This window comes from Apteryx mantelli, chromosome 15 (genome assembly GCF_036417845.1).
Source record: "Apteryx mantelli isolate bAptMan1 chromosome 15, bAptMan1.hap1, whole genome shotgun sequence".
NCBI lineage: Eukaryota > Metazoa > Chordata > Aves > Apterygiformes > Apterygidae > Apteryx > Apteryx mantelli.
Window position 1 is genome coordinate 9,196,546 of NC_089992.1, and position 20,288 is coordinate 9,216,833.

At 47.4% G+C, this 20,288-nt stretch overlaps 1 protein-coding gene across 3 annotated transcripts in view; it reads right to left on the reverse strand.

Moving 5' to 3' along the window:
• NTRK3 (neurotrophic receptor tyrosine kinase 3) overlaps positions 1-20,288 on the reverse strand; it is a 239,408-nt gene that overhangs the window by 171,971 nt on the left and 47,149 nt on the right. For all 3 annotated transcript variants that reach the window (XM_067305558.1, XM_013958611.2, XM_013958628.2), the window contains one exon: positions 1,376-1,444. In XM_067305558.1, the coding sequence (XP_067161659.1) occupies positions 1,376-1,444 (69 nt within the window). The remainder of the gene's footprint in view (positions 1-1,375; positions 1,445-20,288) is intronic.

Here is a 20,288-nt window from a genome sequence, read left to right on the forward strand (position 1 = left end):
CATCCCTCTCAGGATCCCTACAGCGGGACAACAGACGAGTCTTGATCTGTACTGTACACCTGCTGTGGACAGGTACACTTTGCTGCCCAAACAACAGCACCTCAGTTCCCTTAGCGGAAGCTGACTGACTTGGATTGACAGACCTAGGACATACCTGAAGAAATGAAATATGACCAAGTGAAACAAAACCACCTAAAAACAGAGCCAGGTTGGAAGTATCCATGTTGATCTGTGGGACACCATTATCCCAAGCCTTAACTCCAAAAATCCCTGCCAGTGTCTCTAGTTCAGGATTGCAGCCCCCATTTGCTCTTCCACTCTTGGATGTCTCTTGGGTAATAACCATTAATCTGAATTTTGCCAGACTGTGCAATGAGAATAAATAAAGGTCTAAGAATACAAATGACTCATGCTATTAAACTTGAAACCTGAGCCAGCCTTTAAAAATATTTAGAGCTGTAATCAGTGAGGAAACAAACTCCAAATTCAGCATTTTTAACTTTGCACACCAGATTCCCCATCAGAAGGGTGTTTCTGTATTTTCTAATATCACTATTAGTATTTTTCATTTAACAATTTGACAGAAATAAAATACGCTGAAGTAACACCAGTGATAACACGCTTGCTCCCACTTGAAAGACTGTCTTTATTCTTTCATAAGTCACTTCTGGCTTACAGTTCTATTGATCATCAGTGAGGATGAATGGAACTTCCCAGGATCCTCCGGGAAAAATCCTACATATATATATATATTTTTTTATACCCACCAAGAAACTATTTCTAAAATTCAAGAAAACAGGTCACCAGGGCAACGTTCCATTGATTTCATGTCCACTTATTCTTCAAGCACAACACTGAATGCTTTATCAATAATTCAGTAGGCTGAAGGCCACTGCTGCCCAGAAGATATCCTGTCTAATCTCCCACACAGCATCTGGGAAGCGACTCAATTGCTAAAGATCGAGGGACTCATTCACCTAAAAAGGAGGGGTGCCATATAAAAAGTGTCATGAGCTAAAGGAATGTAACCACAGATGAACAGTAGGTGAAGATCAAGTCTTTGAGGAGATTCACTCAAAATACAGCCTAGTAAGTATTACTAATGTGTTCCCAGAGTTAGTCAACCAGTTACCACCCCACAAATAACTTGTTCATCATCCCAACATTAATTATCCAGCTGCCATGAATTTGAAAGAAAAGAAGTTCCACTCTGGTGCTTCAATACCCAGGAAACCCTTCCAAGGATGTTTCTGCCCACTGAAGTTTTAGATAATTATTCACAGGTTTCAAAATAGGTCATCTTAGAAATCGTTTAACCTCCTACTTCATTCAGCCTCCCCTCCTCTCCCAGGAGATACCTCAGGATGGAACTTACAGTTCAAAAAGTCTCAGTGTCTGGAAGAGTTGCCATGACAGTGTGGTGAGCCGGTTACCGGAGAGGTCTCTGAAAATTAACAAGAAAAAGAAGTCATGGTAAATAATTCCTTCTGCACCTGGCCTTACTGGGTCCACAGAGCTCATCATTTTCTTCTGTAGAGAGACTGTCAAGCAGTTTAGGACCCAACCTTAGGTTTCATAAAGAAAGATTTTAATGAACCTGAACCAAAATGGATATTTCTCTTTTTTTTTTGTTTCCAAATGGGAAAATGGTTTATATTCTGCTGCAATGTAAAACAAAACAAAACACACACACAGACAGATCGACTCTTGTCACTTGTGTCCAAGAATCAGGAGCTCAACCAACCATAAGCAGAAAGAACAAGCCTAATTTCATTTTCCAAACATGAACAAAATACTAACTACAAACAAACTTCACGTTAAAAATATTAACATCCAGGTTAAAACGACAGAACCATAATTATCCAAGATACTATCATTAACTTAGAAAGATTCTTAAACTACATAGAATTTGTACATTAACAGCATCCCATTATGGCTCTTTGCTATTTGTACCGAGAGGTACCACTACTATAGCAGCTAACAGCTTCATACTCCTTTCTCCATCTGCCCAAACTTGCAAAAACATAAATATCAACCACCTAGGAAATCCAGCAGACATCTCTTCATCTAAAAGCCAAAAGAGGATAAAAGAGTAAAACCGAATGAAGTACTAAAAGCAAGAGAACAAATGTGTATGGGGCAGACTAACTGAAAAGGTGGCAGGCACAGAAAGAGAAAAGAGCCCTGGGTTTCTAACAGTGTAAGAGGACAATAACAAACCTGCTTTCTGTAACAGGCTGTCCTTCCAGCGGATTCCCTCCAGCCAACGTCAGAAAGGAGGAGCCACACTCTTCCTCCTCTCGGCCAGGAGCCAGCTGGCTGCCCACCCTCACCGCACAACATGTTTCGCACTCCCACAAGACAAGCTTCTGCCACCAAAACCTCATTGTGAAAATCCAAGCTACCAAAGCAACAGTGCTGGGGAGCATGGGGAGGTGCAGACACTCCTCCGGCTCTTGCTGGTGACGCAGGAAGAATTAAACAGTTGAGATGGATCAGAGCAGGTGGAAATTTGTTGGGGGGCTTTTGGAAATGGAAGAAACCACTCAAGGGCCTCTGCTGAACTCCTCAGCTAGCCCTAAGGTGACCAAGCTCAGCACAAGAGGACCATCCAGACCTGTCCCTCCTCATCAGCAAAGGTTGTAAGACCCAGCTCTACCTGTTGATAGCATTAACCTGTTTTTCCTCATTCCAAAAGCCAGATTACAGAAACTAGTCCCAGTCTAGGGACTGCCAGCCCACAAAGGGGGAAGCGTGGTCACAAGCTTTTGCAGAAATCCAAAGTCATCCCATACCCGTGCTAGCATTCAGAGCTACAGAAAACATGGGAAATGGTTTGGAAGCAATGCCTCACCTTCACTGTATCTAGTCCTATTCCCATCAGTTGTCTCCCACCCCTGGTACGCCAGGCCTAGGTAGGCACTACGGCTCATCATACACGTCTGCACCCTGGCTGCAGAGACCATCCGCACTGCTACCCCGCTCACTACAGAGGGTGGGGAAGCACCAGAGGCATGAATGAGAGGCCCAGAGTCTCATTAAATCAACAGCTGGTTGAAGGAGAGATGTGGGACAAAGTGGCACAGAGGCAACAGCAGGCAGCCAAGTCTGTGCCGGGCTCGGCCTGGAATCCCCGTTCAATTTGGAGAAACGTGATAAAAACAAGACAGTAAATCCCAGAACCCACTGGTGCGGGTTGGAGGAGTGAGAATTTGGGCTGTAAGATTCATTTTTCTGCTTACCCTAGATTAAAGGGCAGCAAGCGGCAACAGCAGAAGCCTGTCAGGCTGGTGGAGAGACAACATGGCCTCTGAACTCATTCTGCTTCGTAGGAGCCAGACAATTCCCTCCAAGGAGGGGGGCAAAGAAGGAGCCCTGTGACAGCGACACGTTACAGCACCATCCTCTCAGCCCAGCGAGGCCGAGACCCAGGGACCCACACCTCACCCTCAGATTCAGGGCTCGCAGAGGACATGCTACCCAGCAACGGGCAAGGAAAAAGTAACTTTGGACAATTCCGTGCTGCTCAGACTCCGATTTGCAGAGAGAGATTGCAAGAAGAGTGCATGTGAGAAGTCACCTAGCTGCTGCCAACCTACCCAACCAAACCCCCATGCCAAACTCTGCAATTAGGAGTGGGGAAGCCCTGCAGCTCACCAAGCAAACCACCTCAAAGGCTCTCCTCGACTCCGGCAGAAGGATAAGTGCCAGCAAACGCCATGCCGGCACAGCGCTGCATCATTAAATTCTGGCTCTGCCTCACATCAGACTATCCCGCTGCGTAAACTGCCGCAAACCACAGGTACCTTAGTTCACATGACTAAGATCCCACCACTCCTAAGGCTTTAGACAAATTGCTACCAGCTTCCAACAAAGTTTAGAAAGGCAGCAATAATAGCTCGTGAAACTAAAGGAAGGGGTGAGATTGCAAGCCTTCCCCCTTATCCAACCCAGAGCACCTGGGCACTTTGCAAAGACAGATGAAAAGTAGGAGGGGAAGGAACATCTTGCTGCTACAGAAAAGCTAGACAGTAAATTCCCTCCCCCAGCAAAGAAGGAAGAAGGAAGTGAAAAGGGGGATGCATGAGAGACAGCAAGATGTGGGAGAGAGGCAGAGATGCAGAGGAGGGAGTGAATCTTGCTGGAATGTCCTTTCTCAAAGGTCATGTTTTGCTACATTAGGCAGAAATGTCAAGAGAAAATTGGATTCTGAAAGAGAAGAGAAAAAACAACAGGCTTTCCACGCAAATAAGGGAATCAAAAATAGCATGATCATGTTATTACAATTTAGGGCACAGAGAGATGGAGAAAGGAAACATCCTCACTATTGCAAGAAGCTTTGCCAGGCAGATGTGCTCCACTTCTTGTCTCTGTCAGTCCCTGGAAATCAACTCCTACCTCCCTCCTCCCCTAAAAAACCCAAACCATGCCAAGCCTCAAGCAAGGAGGAGATACATCTTCACTTGCATGCATCTGGCAGGAGATACTCCTCTAAAAAGGAAGAGACGCCATCCGATCCAACTGTTAGCATCTGCAGGACTTGTCAGGAGGGACACATATTAACAGCTCCCATTTCAGGAGATCAGCCAGAAGACACATAGGGAGAGATGCGTTTGTCATTGGAAATGGGTACTTAGGATGCTTTAAAATGTCAGTAAGGTTCTTGTAAAAGGCCCCTGACCTCAGCAGGTAGAAAGAAAGGGGCTACACACATAAGTACACATTAAAAATACATCATTTAGTTACAAAACCAAATACTCCAAAGGTCAGAAATGCCAGGACTAAGGTTAGTCACGCAAAAAGTACACTTGCTGACACAAAAGATACAGAGATACTATGGAAAGAAACCTTGCTGCACAGCATTGATTTCTCCCCAGAAGAGATCCATCCTGTGTACTGGATGCAGGGAGGGGGGTGCACATGCACAGGCACCCCCCTTCCCTGCATCCTGGGGCAGGTTTCCTGGGGAAAATAACACATGATTATGTAATTAGAGACTGTTATCACAGTGCATGCACACAAGGAGATTAAATTATGGCTCCACGGGCGAACTGGGCTCTGGCAATTTCTAACTTCTGGTCAGACATGCAAGCTTCCCACTGTGCTCTAGCCTTGGTTGTGCACATGGAGTTTCCCAATGTCTTATAAAGAGTGAATGGGGAGGATTAGGGGGAAAAGGAAGCCAATTCCCTCCAGATATTCCTCTATCCACTCAGTCCCTGCCATGATCGTCAAAATCAACCTCCACTGCTTGAGCCACTCCTAAACACTTCTCAGCCCCAATCTCTTTATCCAAATTTCCCATGATGCTCTCAGCCTTTATGTCCTCCCATGCCAATCTCAGTGTCCCAACAAAAGCTTCCACTCATCCCCCTATCCCCTCTCAAATAGTCTTTCCAAAACTTCTCCCTTTATTCTCCTGCAAGCCCTTCATCCAACAGTATCAAGAGCTGCTCTTCCTTCTATTAGCTAGGCAAGGCAAAATCCCCAGAAAAAAAGAGACAGGGGCCATGGCATGACCTACAGCAAGGCTAGAACACACTGGTTACATGTTCAGGCAATTTACCTGGGAACGCCGCAGAGGTCTCTAAGCACTAACAAATGAGATTTTTTAATTGAGCTGAGTTTCGGCAGAGTTTCATGGGGAGAGCAAAACCAAAGTCTTTCACGCAAAAGCCACCCTTTGGCAGTTTCCCAGCTCCAGAAAATTAGGGTGCAGGTGCTTCATGAAGGAAGCTTCGCCAAAATTTTTTTCACTTGAGCAGAAAAGCCCATTTTTTTTCCCTATCCACTCCCTCAAACATCTGAACAGGTTTTGTTTGAAATTTAAAAAGAAATAATAAAAACAAACTCAGCCAGGAGCAGACACCCAACACAGAAAACTTCAACCTGAGTGATTAAAATTTGGCAGCTATAGGAAAGTGAAAACAGTCTTAAAACAGAGCATGCCAGACAACCTTTATAACAGACTGTGTATCAGCTCCACCTGTAATAAAATATGGCATATCACACAGAGGAAACAGGGGAGAAGTAGCGAAAAGCCTTCAGAGCGTATTTCATGGTTGCAAACACGAGTCCGTCTTCCTCAGGATAAACCTGGCTATGAGCACTTTCATAGCACGTTTGAACTGCTGCTTTGTCATGTGACTTATTATCCATCACCTCCAAGACCCTATTTTCCATAGAAAGAGAGGAAGTGTTTAGAAATAGATGCCAGGGTCCTTTTCCCTCTAGAGTAGGTTTCCAGGGGAGGGCTGGGGAAGGCAGTTTTGCAGAGCATGTTTCTATCTAGACAGCCAGCAAAATGCATGACCTTCTTGTGATCCAAGCTCAACAACCTTGCTGTCCTCAGACTGTACTGGGTAGTCATGCTACTAAACCTCCTGGTTTTCAGGTGGATCATGACCTGATAACCCAACCACCTCTCTCCATCAGCAACTCCACACATGACTCAGAGGTGGACTGTTATCACTGAATGACAGCAAAATCCCAGTTATTGCCTTCTGCCTCCACCCAGCCTCCCTTTACAGGTCAGGAGGGTAGATGTTCATGTCCTGCAGTGCCATTGCGCACTCTGAGGCAACTTGTACATCCTGTCAGAGGTAGCTGCCTTTCAGGACAGGCTCATATATACCCTGAGCACTGCAGAAACCTCCCTGAGGAAAGGCAGGAGAGAAATATAAGGTGATCATGAGTGACAGATGGGGCAAGGAGGCACATCTGCTGAACAGGCTTCTGCCTGCTGTGCTAGCAGAGGTAGAGGGGTGGATGGGTGTGTGTGTGTGTGTGTGTGTGTGTCTGCATGCGCCTGTGTTAGAGGGGGATAAAAGAAGAGTCTGGATCCGCACAGCCCAGAACAATTGGACTTCAGTGGAAAAGGAAAAGGCATGTTTTCTTTTCCCGCAATTAACCAGCATCCAAGAAGAGTTTTCACTACTAAAGCCATTTTTATTCAGCTAAATTAAGTCAGATGCCTCATTAACGACACCAACAAGCAAGAGCCCCTGTAATTAAACCGTAAACTATATTATGTGGTTCAGTCCAACCCAATGGCAGAAACGCTGCTGCTGGGGAGGGGCTCTCTTCACCTGTCCCTCCTCCACACATCTCTCCTTTCTCCACTTGCCCTTGTTTCCAACCTGACACATTTACTTCTGCATGGGAGACGTTTTTCACACATTTTAATAACACGGTGCTACTCTGAAAAATCTGATGAGGGGGATTAACTGTACAGAGCAGCTGGGGGAAGGGGGGTGAGGGAGCGCAAGCGACCACCCGGCATAAATTAGAGGCAAAACTCACATCCTCAGCTGTGCTCCCCCATGCTGGATATGCCAGTGGCCTCGCGCTTGGTGTTTGATATTCGCCATACTCTGGGCATCCTGTAAGGTGCAGCAAGCGCTTCCCATCACTGTGCTGCTCCCAGGGAGGCTGGCTGGGTGCTGGCAGGCTGTGGGAGAAGGCAGCACTGGTGGTGCCAAGGGCTGCTGTAGAGTAGACATAGGAGTAGCTCCTCCATCCTGCCTTCATTTCTGCAACAGCTAAACCACTGAACTCTCTGAACCTTATGTCCTATAAGTCAGGCAAGGTATCTCTTTGACTCCTCAGGCCGTTTGAGCTCAGACATGGGTAGGACATCTCAGGTGGCAGTTTTCCCTGAGGCCCACTTCCCATTTTTGCGCCTGACTCCAAGGTGACACCCGTCTGCTGTCCAACACACCACTGGCAACAGTGGGGCTCAAGAGAGACACGCCCCTGTGGGAACCATGAACCAGAGGGGTCCAAACACACTGGTCCAGAACTCTGCCCAACAAAGCCGTGTTCATTTTCCAACAGAGAGTAAAATCACTGAAGCACCTAAGGGGTTAAGCCAGACTCCTCCAACTCAGAAGGGCAGGGAAGCTGACTTTTGGAAACACGACACAAGCCCAGCTGCCCACGCGGCCCACGTGCCAGCGTCACACTGCACCTCACCGCTGACGAGCGCCAGATCCCCTAGACACGAGCCTCGTTCCACAACACTGGAGAATTGTTCTCTGACTTGTTCGTCTCCGCCGAAGGAATGCAACGGCCTCTAAAAGCAGCACCACACTCTTCCAATCCCCTGCCCTGCCCTATCCTTTGCCCTCCCTTCACTTCCTGTTTAGTAAGCAGCTTTACTCATTAAGAGGAAAAATATACTGTCCTTCCTTAATGAATGTGTTAAAATTACCCCAGTAAGTCTCAGAAGATGCAGAAGTACAGGCCTCACCACGAATCAGGCTCTGCAAATATTAGACTCAATTGAAATCTCAGCTCAGCACAAAGCCCCAGCAGGCCACGTTTGAGATAGAGCCTGCAAAAACACTGGGCAATGCCAAACATGTGCAAGCCTCACACATGGAAAGCATTTGAGTTAGCAGAACAAGACTCGGTGTTAAACTGATAAGACCAAGGGCTTGTAGCTGCCAGCAATTCTCTCATTTGTGCTCGCAGCCCAGACTCAGCACCAGGAAGCACGTACTAGTGGGATGAAAGAGTACGGCAATACAGAGATCCTCCCAGCCATGATCCTGCATTACCTACAGCCCCTTAGAAACCCCCTGGCCTTTACTGACCCCAAACGCAGCCAACTAAGAAAGACTCCATGGCTCAAATCTTCCTTTGCAAGTTTGGACAACGTAACAGACTCCACTGTCACATCTAAGGGTATTGTACTGTGCCTTGAGCTTTGTAAGGCATCTGAATGCAACCACAGAGCATGTCCCATCACCTTATCTCATTCTCCCCAGATTAGTTCTTGTTCTAGTGCTAGAGCCAGAATTTGCAATAATTTCATAGACTCAGAGATGGTTGTCAAGCTTCTGCATCGGAGGAGAACAGGCGACCATCACTAGCACTGACACAAAAAGAGACTTTTCAAAATGTACAGCCCTGGGTCCCTGGAGATGCAATGCCAGAAGGGAGAAACAAGACACCCCAATCACACTCCTCCTGTATTTGCTGGTTTCAAGACCTTCATTTGTATATCCCAACTGTTATTGAAACAGGATCGAAGGGGGTGGGAGGGGTGGTCTTTCTCATTGTTCTTTAAACAATAGCATTAAAAACAAAACCACAGTTGCACAGCAAGTCAGAGACAGAGGAAGGAGGTGTACAGGCACAGTGGCAACACACCTCCTGTCACAGCGCTCTTGCACGAGACACTAGCAGCACATCTGCCGCACGCCTCTCCTCCCACTGCCTTTGCCAATGCAATGGGCCATGATAGCAAGATATCTATTGCTGCCACTTTTGTCCCAGTGCATCCCAAAACACATTAAAGGCCACTTTAAAGGCCATATCCAGCCCTGTGATGTTCCCACACCCTCCAAATTGGCTATAAGGCATCTCCCAGCTGCATCAAGCTTTATTTGGAGACAAGATCACACCCCAGAGCTAATCATTGCTCACAGTTTGGGTTCAGCCCCTGGTACAGATGGGAACCAGTCACCAGATGTGAATAATGCTGTCCCTATGCTTTGAGGCAGATCAGATGCAGGAATCCAGCCCTCTCGATTACACTTCTCTCCTTTGCTGTGTGCTGTTTATGCTGCTCTTCTCTAAAGACATCTGGGCTCTCAGAGGACTTGAGGAAAGGTTAAAAGCTGGGTCAGCCCTGCAGTTGCTTTACCTTTGCCTGCCAGCTTCCCTGCAGGGCAGAGTCCAACAGCATTCATGAAACATGCCAGTCTTCTGCTCAAGGAAAAGGAAAATCTGCTTGCAACAGGCAAGAGCCCTTCCCCACGGCTTCCCTCCTGCTGCTGAGGCATCCCCAGGGCTGCTCTGCCCCGCACCCCTATCTCCTCTCTCCTGAACCCAAACTATGGTAATTTTAGATCCGTCAAACTTGGAATACAACTGTACAGTGGGCTCTTTCCTGCTTCAATGCACAGAAATAATACTGGAGATTTGTGCCGATAGAGAACAAGGGGTGCCAGCTGACAGCTCCAGTGAGGGGCTGGGTTTATCGTGCCTGCTTGCTTCAAATTGCATGTTTCTTCAAGATAGGAACAGAAAATGACTGGGGAATGCCTCCCACTCACAGGTTTCCAGCAGGTCTAGGGCAAACCAGACCACCATGCGACAGAAGAGAGCTCTCTGCCGCACAGAACACAGCAGAAGCATGAGAAAACTGTCTGGAAAGGGCAACAGCACCCGGAGGGCATTTTTCAGCACCTCAGAGTACAGTGACACTAGAGCCCAAACACGTACTCCTCAAAGGCTCTCATGTTTCTGCCCCACCACTTTCCTCTGGGGCGATACTCAAATGGCAAGGTCAGTAGCTCAGGCAGCACCATTCCAGTAACCATCCACTAAGGGTCATCCCTAATGCACAGGTAGGCACTGGGGAGATCCCAGGCTGGGGCAGTTTGACAAGGTCAACAGCCAAGAGTCTGAACTGCAATGTGTTGAGCACAGAGCCTCTAGGACAGGGTCTTTCCTCCCCTCCCTCCTGAACTAGGTCTGTACTCTCTCAGTTGTTACAGACCTACCAGCCCTCGCATCATTTTTTTTTAAATTAAATATAAAAGTCCATCCTCTCCCAACATTCAATTCCCAGAAACCAACGAGCCCTGAACAACCTCAAGCACTGCTCTTCCAGGGGTAAAGGTAAGAGTAACTGCCAGGCCTCAGCTGGGTTTGGCTTGCCTCAGGGAGGAATGCCGGGGCTGATCTGGCCTGGGATTGTACCAGAGGTTCTGCAGAGCTTCCAAAGGAAAGAGGGGGGTATATGTGTGCACATGTGTGTGTGCATGTCCCAGCAACAGCAAAACAGGGCATAAGGCGGGCTAAGCTCTCGGCAGACACTGCTAAATGGTTTCCAATTAATTAACTGATTACGTGATAGAACAGAAGGGGATTCAAGTGAGTGCTGTTGACCTTTAAGAATAATTAATATCATCAGGATCGCAAAACTCGTCCAGGAAAAATGATTAGAAACATCCTAATATTACCTCCAAAGCCAAGTCAAAGCAGGAGAGGAAGGTTCTGGTTAGTTTAGAGGTGCAGTTCCCAAGCATTTGCTAGCAGCCCCATTTCTTCCTTAAACTTGTCTTCCCTGTAGAGCTTTCTCTCCCCCCTCCCCCTCACACTTCTCCCCTATCCCAGACAGCCTTCCCTCTCCTCTCCATATCCATTCTCCCATCACCTTTTCTACTCATCTCCTTTCTTCTCCATTTCAGTTCTCTCACCTAATGATTTCTTCTTGCTCCAATCCTTCCTTGCAAACTTCCCTCTCCAGACTAGTTCCCATCCCTCCTGCAGCTGCATCCCACCCCCTCCTTGTCTTCACTCAGCCCTATGTTCTTGACCTTCCTGCACTTCAGGAAGGATCCCTGGTCCTTCCCTCTATGACACAGATCCACTTTTTATCTCTAGTCACCATCAGCAACTTCATGTGCTGATCACAGGTAAGGTCTACACACAACCCCGAAAACTTGCTTTTCCTCAGCAATCAAACCCATCATAGAGGCTGTTCTAGGAAGCAGATATGAATAACAGATGCACAGAAACAAGAAGGTGAAAGACGGGGAACTCATGACTCCCTTTTCTCCCACTAGGCCTCCCCAAGTGTGTGAATACTCCCACTTTGCTATGGTTTCCTCTCTTCACCTTTCTCTGTTCACTTGGCCACACAGGTTCTGCACAGGGAGAGTGGCTGGAAAGCCGCTGTGCTGAGCGGGAACTGGAGTAGAAAGGGTCCCAGGGAGAAGGTCGAACAGATTCCCTGGAGGGAAAGTTGCATGAGCAACCAATGCCTCTCATGAGGAAGCCTAAAAAAGCCACAGCCCTGGAATAAAACCTGCCTTTGCAGCAAATAAATTTCCTCCACTGCTTATTATTGTGAAAACTTCTGTGGCTTGACACTCTACTAAATTATAGATAAAAGGAAAAATGGTCTTCATGAGCTCAGAAAAGCAGGCTGCTCTGCCAAAGAGCTGTGTTCACACCAGCTAATGAAAAGAAAGCCTGCTATTAGCCTGCAGCACTCGCCCCAGCCTCTCTGCCAAGGGAAGCGGAGCTACCTGCTTCCACAGTGTAGGGTGCCTGGGAATGAGTGGCTAGACACAGCAGGAAATGCAGGATGAGGGGGCAAGGGACCAAGAGCCAGAGAGTGTGGCGGGGGAAGCAGGCTGGCAAGGGCAGGCACACGTGAGGGGAAAGGCAGGGAGGAGAGGGTGCAAGGCTGTACTTCTCCAAAAGGACCTTGCTGTCAGCCAGCAGAGATGGCAGCTGCCACCTCCCTGCTGTGCAGAGGCTCCTGGCCACAGCAGGAGGCAAGGCTGATGTACTCCAGCTATGCCTCAAAAGGCGAGAAAAACACTCAGCCTACGAGACAAACAGCATCAAGCAGGGAGCTGGCTTGCTCCAAGCCGCAGGTTCCCTCTGGGTGCCACAGGGCAGGGAAGGGGAGCTAGGAGGCAGCAGATGCCTGGGAGTGCATCTGAGCTTAGGAGGAGCCATTAGGCAGAAACGCTCCTGCTGGCACAGCTGAGCACACACCAAGGAGACACATCCCTAGAAGAAACCCCCTACAGCTGTGCCTGAAGCTTGGTATGGTGCCCTTCGTTGTGGTCTCAGACACAGCTACCTGATGGGGACTGCGAACTGGTGGTGACTTAAGGCAGTTACAGTCCAGCAAACCCTGCTCATTTATAACCTTCCCAAAAGCAGAAACTCATTTTGTCCTTGACAATTAGCTCTGGCAGAGAAAACGCACAAAATTGGATGGAGTGATTATGCTTTTCCTGCTCTTCCCAATGCATGCTGCGCTTAAACAGGAAAAGTATCTTTCTTCCACCCTTTACCTTCAAGCACTGGTCATCAACAAGGATATTTTTAAAGTGAAAAGAATAATCACCATAAAGCACAACAGCCTGACAGTCAAACTAGGGCAGGCATTTCTTCATTATTCTGAGACAGCAAATTACCCACAATTATCAATGCAAACAACTGGATACAACAAATGCTTAGCCAAATCCCATGGGTTGTAGTTGCAATGAGGTTAGATGGCAATCCTTCCTAGAGAGCTACTCATGTGAATAACCCATTGATAGCAGCAGGGTACTGCAGGATGATTCCTTTTACGCTGCAGAACAAAACCAGTGCCAGGGAACCACTGCAGTTTAGAAAGTTTAGAATACATTCATCATAAACAGACATGTCAGAAGACTTGTTTCATAAAGGGAGGAATGGGGGGGGGGGGGAAGTGCTGGCAGCAAAACCTAGCTGGTCATTCCTCAGATAGACTCACACCTGGTTCCTAGAAATATAGTTGCACCTGCAAGCCAGGTGTGCACAGCTGCTGATCCATTCACTGCACTTGAACAGCAGGCCAGAGCTGTGTCTGGAAAGAGGAAAGATGTCATTCAAAGAGAAGGGGAAAGGAGGCAGGGAGACCAGGCTTAGGTCAGATGTAGGGAGGTCAGGAGGCCAAGCTGCAGGGCCAGGAGACTGGGGCTGGACTGGAGGCAGGGTGGTCAAGCTGCAGGCACCAGGACTAAAGACTGATGGACTAGAGCTTGAGCTTCAGGCAGAGAGGTCGCAGCTTCAGGCAGAGAGGTCGCAGCTTCAGGCAGAGAGGTCGCAGCTTCAGGCAGAGAGGTCGCAGCTTCAGGCAGAGAGGTCGCAGCTTCAGGCAGAGAGGTCGCAGCTTCAGGCAGAGAGGTCGCAGCTTCAGGCAGAGAGGTCGCAGCTTCAGGCAGAGAGGTCGCGACGTTTGCCTGCAAGCAGTGAAGCTGGAAGCAGGGAGGCCGGGGCTGGCGCCAGGACAGAGGCCAGGTTAGAGGCCAGGGCAGGGGCCAGGCTGCAGGGTGGCCCCGGTGCTGTCCGCGGTGCTGAAACGCAACCCTGGAGTGAGGCCCCACGGGATGCAGGGAGCCGGCAGAGCCCCACCGAGGGGCTCGCATCCCTACCTTGAGCATATGCAGGGGAACTGGGGCACCTGGGAGTGCGCGCATCCTGCCGGGGCATCAGTCTTCAGGAAGGCACAGCCAGCAGGCAACCTCATGGCACTGCTGGCAGGCCGCGGGGTGTGAAAACACACTCCAGCATCAGTTTGAGGGTCAGATCTGCCCTGGTTCTCATCCTCAAACAGTAGGAAGTTTACAGATATGCTCACCCACAGCCCCTGCTGAAGACAGAAACCTAATGCTCATACTGACAGCTTCATAAGTATCCCACAGTCTCTTGCATCTGGCATAATTCACAGTTCAGACCTTCACAAATACAAACGAAGAAAAAGAGTTGGTGTGAAACTCCTCCTACAATTTTCTAATAAAATTTTTATAATTCCAATAAAACACACGGCTGCCTAACTTATGAGATTTAAATTCTTGCCTAGTCACACACCATCATGAATTAATGTTCCATCATTCATGTCCTGTCATGTCTTATTGCTCAAATAACATATGATTTGAGTGTTTATTTCTCTGCCCTCATGCTTATTGCCTGTATATAAAAAAAGGAAAATCACCTCTGCAATCATATAGTTAGTAAAATAGCATCATGGAAAGAAAAATCCCAGGTGAGATCACTTGTGCAGTCACTTAGCTTTCACTCATCTTGCCATGATTGTTCTCCCTCTCCCAACAGCTTTCAAAGAAGTCTCTGTGTCCTCAGGTCCCCCTTGGGATGCTCCCTCTCTGTACAGTAACTCTCATGCTGACAACAGGCAGGGAAGACATGTCTTGCACCACACCTAATCAGCTGAGCCACAGGGTCTGGAGAACAAGCAAAAGGGACAGCCAGGGGCTGTTTCCAGAGTACTTCTATACTGCATCAACCCCAGGAGTCCAGGAGCAGTCTCTGGTCCTTGTCACATGGGCACATCCAGGAATTGGCTCATTCTGCACTGCTGGTGTTTGCTTTTTGAGAGATCAATAGAGACGCTGTGAGGTTTAACCAAGACATAGCAACACCCCTGCTTCAGAACTGTGTCCAAGAGGAACATTTGAGCCTCTCTTTGAGGGGAAGCTCACAACACAGCAACAAGACATCCATCAGGCCATTATTACACAACACATACTATGTCACAGAGAATGACCCAACAAAAAGCACATGTTTAGAGTTCATATTTTACCTCAATCCTGAAACAAGGCTTGTAAAAGACTAGAGAACATCCACCCAGGAGCAGCTGAACAGCCACATTCAAAATATCCTCAGCATTTTCAGCAGGCTCTTTTAAAAAAGGAACAGGACTTTTCCAGAACCTCAGTTGCCCGTTTCACATGTCTGTCAGGAGATAACTGCTCAGTCTTCAGAAAGGGAAATAAATCCCATAGCCACACAAGGCATCTGGAAGCAACATCTCAACATTTCAAAGAAAGGAAAGAGGGACAAAACCACACCAAAATCCTAAGAGCCCAGGTACCAGTGATAGGCATCACATAAAAACTGGGCAACAAACATTTGTGACATCAATAACATTATAACTCATCTTGCATTGCAACAGCATCCCATAATTCAAGGCCACATATCACTAGAAATGCATAAAGAGCTACACTGCAAATAGATCAAGTAAAAGGAGAGAAAAAAAACAAATGCTATTATTCCAGTTTTTCAGATGGGGAACTGAGGCAGAACAAGTCTTACCCCAAGGTGCACAGAACTAGAGTCAGAAACTTTCTCTCCCAGGTCCTTCTAGTTTGACAGTCACAAACCACTCTTCCTCCTATTGCAATACAATAAACCTTCTCCACAGCTGAGTGGAGCAATATGCAGTCAGGAATTAGTTACCTAGCCCTCTGAATGCAGGTCAGATGATTTTGACCCATTTTGAAGGAAAGCCACAGTCCTGTAGTGAACTAGTCTCTCCTCTGGCCTTGTGCACAATGCTTGGTAAAACAAGCTACCTCTGCTGCTGCTGCAGAAAAATGAATAGCTGCTTCTAACTGATTATCAGTCACCTGCGGTAATGACAGGGAATAAACATGCCATCAAACCGCTGCTGCTGATTAGCATATCAGCAAGGACCTGTGCTACACTGGCATCCAGGGGACAAAGCAGGTAGGGAGTCAGGGCAGGGAAGTTTATGGAAGCAGAGGAGACATTACTGCTGTTTATTTTAGCAACTGCACTCTAAACATGCCCAGAATTTTATAGGAGAAAAGATGAAGAAAAATACCTAAGTAAATCACAGTACAAGTGCCTGATCCCAGAGGGGCTGGGAACAGTAACATCCTCGGTGTGCAAGTAGAAATTAAGGGGTACCCAAACTGGCCATTTGATCAGGAATAACAAAGGAACATTCACTTAATGGAATTGAAAAGCTTTTTCTTTTTTGCTGGTAGTCATGGAGGAATTCAGTTCTTATTTAGTCCTTTGCAAATACAAAGTAAAACATTAAATTGTCAAGGAGAAGGGTTAGGTAAATTCATTTTACTTCATACTCTACACAGTCCTTTACTGTGCCTAACATGATACGCAGAGACTTCTTAGGTCACACTAACTCTGGAGTATGGTCAGGAAATCATGAGCAATTAACACATGACAGTTCATGTTAGGAGATCACCACCAGGATGGATATGAAAGCAGGATATTGATGAAAAGGACAGAGCACAGAGAAGTCATCAGAAAGAAGAGGGGAGAGTAACAGGACATTCAGAATCAAGGGTTACAGGCAGTGACAAGGCCTAGAGCTGGTTGCAGGAAGAGAGTTAACCTCTTCTTATATACAAATGGTTCCTTTAGAGGAAAGCAATAGATCATTAACCACAAAGAACAGGCAAACGACCCTCAGGCCACGACTGAGAGGGAACAGAGCTACAATTGCAGTAATTCAAAGTCTGGTATTTTGTTTATTTCTTTATTTAGCCTGATATCTAGATTGAGCTCCCAGGCACAGCAAAGAGGACGTGAACCTCACAAGCCTTGCGGGCTCATTGTCTGCAGCCCTTGAAGGCATGTGGGCTTCAGCTGGTGGAGAGCTTTGAGAGATGTCCTGAAACTGCGCTTAGGAGGGCACAGAATGACTTACCAGCTCTGAATGCTTCAAGTTTCAGGGGATGCAACCCCACTCACCTTCCTACCAAAGCCTAACACCATAACACATCTGTGGCGAACTCCTGAGCCAAAGTTACAAACAACATCCATCACCAATCCATCGATTTATGTGATGCTGCAGAACGGCTGCTTTGGGGCCGACTAGCTCTGCTCTTCGGCAGCCCATAGTAGCTTTGCAGGGTAAGCCAGGAGGTGACATGAAGAACAACTCCAGTGAAAACATCAGATTTCAGGGAAGCAGAGCATGGTTCCCTGAGTGGAGGCCAACCAGGACACCACAGCCAACCCCACTCTCAAAGCAATGCAACCTTTAGAGGCAGCTGTGAACACCTGGAAGGCCCCACATTAATCACATTTCCAAATTTGTCCATAGGCAAATTCTGCAAAATCTGCCTTTTCATTTTTTGACAAATTTGCATCTTTGGGAGAAAAAGGACCAACAGGATCACACAGATTAAAAAAATCCTTGGAGTAAAAGGCAGCACAGCCATACAATACTCTAAAGGTGGTCACACTGGGTACAAAGCACTCCTGAAGACAAAGAAGTTTTCCAGGAGTCCAGTTTTCCAGTGGTTCCTGGCCCCTTTTACAGCTTGTGCCAAGGTCTCTGTTCCAGTCCTGGCCTTATCCAAGGCCTCCATCTTTAAGATCCTTGGGTGAAGACCAGAAGAGAAAGTTTTGTCCTCAACTCCATCCCTGCTCCAGCAGGCAGTGCTGAAAGAGAGCTCTTTGACAGGAGCTGTGTCTTGGCCAGCCCACAAACCAATTTAGAGCACATATAAACATCCAGAAGACAGTTTAAAAAGAGCCACTGAATGTAGGCAGAAATGGCAATTATTAATTTTCTAAATAGAAATCTGACTACTTAGGTCTTATTTAAAAGGATGCCTGTCTCTATAATTGCAGAGCCTTAATTTGTTTTCTTTACTGCACAATAAATAAAGTGCGCACAATTACCCTCTGCAAATACAAGCCAGTGCCTCCTGACTGGCTGGCCGAGTATGCAGCCACCCAGGAAAGCATTTAGAGGGAATTGCAGTCCCTTAACAAGTACCTGTTTTCCAGTAAAGGGGGACTCAGGCACTGCAAATGTCAATTTGTCTAGTCCTAGGTGTAATCTGCTCAAACACCTTCTCTCCTACATCTATAGCTCCACTGTCCAAGCAGTGGCCAGTGAAGGCTGGACATTTGGCTAGAAGGAAAAAGAGATCCTGTCCTCTACTGAATACTGATTCCTGGTGCATTTGTGCTGTGAAGTCAAGTTCTCATAAGAACTACCCAGTGCCAAATAAGGATCATGACACTGCTGCATTCTTCCCAAAGGGCATTATAACATCTCTTTCCTCTACTATTCCTCTGCCTATTTTCACGATATGCATAGGAACTTAATACCCTTGTGATCTGTAATCCCCTATCAAGTTCAATTAGAATTGGTCAAAGCATTCAAGTGTTACTAGGAGAAGGACAGAGAGTGATAGCATGTAAGACTTTCTCAAAAGCTGTGCTAAACACAGTGGCATGGTTTGTGTGTCTCAAATTGAGGAACCATACCATCCTCAAGCCTTCTTTGCACAGCCTCAAGCCAAAGGCTGAAGGGGTTTTTTTGTTTTTGTTTTTGTTTTTTTTTTTTTTTTTAAATCAATGCTAAATGTTTCCTACATTCATCTAGCTAGCCTGCTAACACTAACTTCAGTGGATTTTGGCTATAAGGGCTCTCAGTTTTCAAGCCTAGACCTGCTGGTCCTCAAACCCAGTGCACAGTAAATACTGTTGTCCCTTCCTGGGAAGCAGTTCTCCAGGACCATCCTCGTATTAGCCAAGTGGCTATCAAATACAGCACAGAAATGGGACCAGGAACCCACCCAGGCAACCCTGGCCAGTGAGAAGACCTCCAGAATAAGGACACAAAAAGATGCTGGATTACATTTAGTTCAGGTCAGACTCACATCCATCCCCATTAAACAGCTAGTCAGTGCTTGTTCTGGAAAGAGTCACTCTCAGTCCTGTTGCCAGCAAAACAGGAACATCCATGTTGCAAATCCCACTATTACCATTTTGGATAATTGCCTCTGTCACTGGTAGACTTCGCAGCCCTGAAGATCAGATGGGCCACTGAGTCCTAGCTCTCTCCATTCCTAGAGAGGTGGCAGGGATCCAAAGCTATTTATAGGTCCACACCTCAACATGGGCTCTCATTTCCAGTTGCTCACTGCTCCTCCACTGATCAGATTGGCCTCAAGCCCCTTACTCTTACGGAGCTAATTTTAAACTTCAAAGGACAGGCATGACCCTGCCAGACTGTGCTTGGGAGCACTCTGAGGTCCACCCTCAGGCAGCTGAAGGCTGAAAAACCTCTTCATAGCTTTCCCTTTCCTCCCTGACTCTGTGATGGGGAAGCAAGGGGGGGGGGGGGGGGGGAGAAAGCCAAACCTCATCCAGAACCATTATCTTAAACAAACCCCCACAAATCTGAGCTCCTGCAATTAGAGCTGGGATAAGTGATCTGCTTGTGATTGCACAGCTGGGGTCTGAAGACAAGTGTGTGCACTGTGGAAGGGCCAGAAATAGAAGTTGATGGGAGAAGGCAGAGCTATCTGGCCCATCTGAGAGGAGGAAACCTTGCTAAAAGGCACTGGGGGAAGGGCTGGGGGGGGGGTGTCACTTCATCAGCGGTTTGGGATTTAACCTAGAATGGGGAGGGAGAAAAAACAGCAGTTGAGTCCTCATAATCTGTACACAAGCTTCAGCCAGAAAATGGCTGCTGCTCCTCGGAGCCAGCTCGCAGCACCCAAGGAAGGCCCAGTCTGAGGTTCCCACCACCCTGCGTCAGTACCCCAGTGATGAAGCCCCCCATCATTTCTTAGGCACATCTGCTGCTTGCTGACTGGACTCCATCTGCAACCATCCAAACACCCAGCAAAGGGGAAGCAAAATCCGGGCAATGGGTGCCTGCGTTGCCTCTCGCAGTGGTAACTTAATTAGCCGTAAGCACACCATGAGCCAGCCCCAGTCCTGCTCCTGCATCCCTCCAGCTGCAGCTATCAGCAGCCAGTTCTACTGCAAGGGGATGGGGGCAGTATCCCTTGTTCTTGTCAGCTACTGTACCCAGTTACAGCAGCCCAAGATTTAGAGCAGAGTGACATTTCCGTTAATCCTTTTATCCCCAGCTCCTATGTGCGGCGGCTGCAGAAAATGTCAGACCCTCAGCAAGCCGAGCCCCTTCTGAGGCAGCGGCCAGAGAGCAGCAGAGAAGACACCCGGCT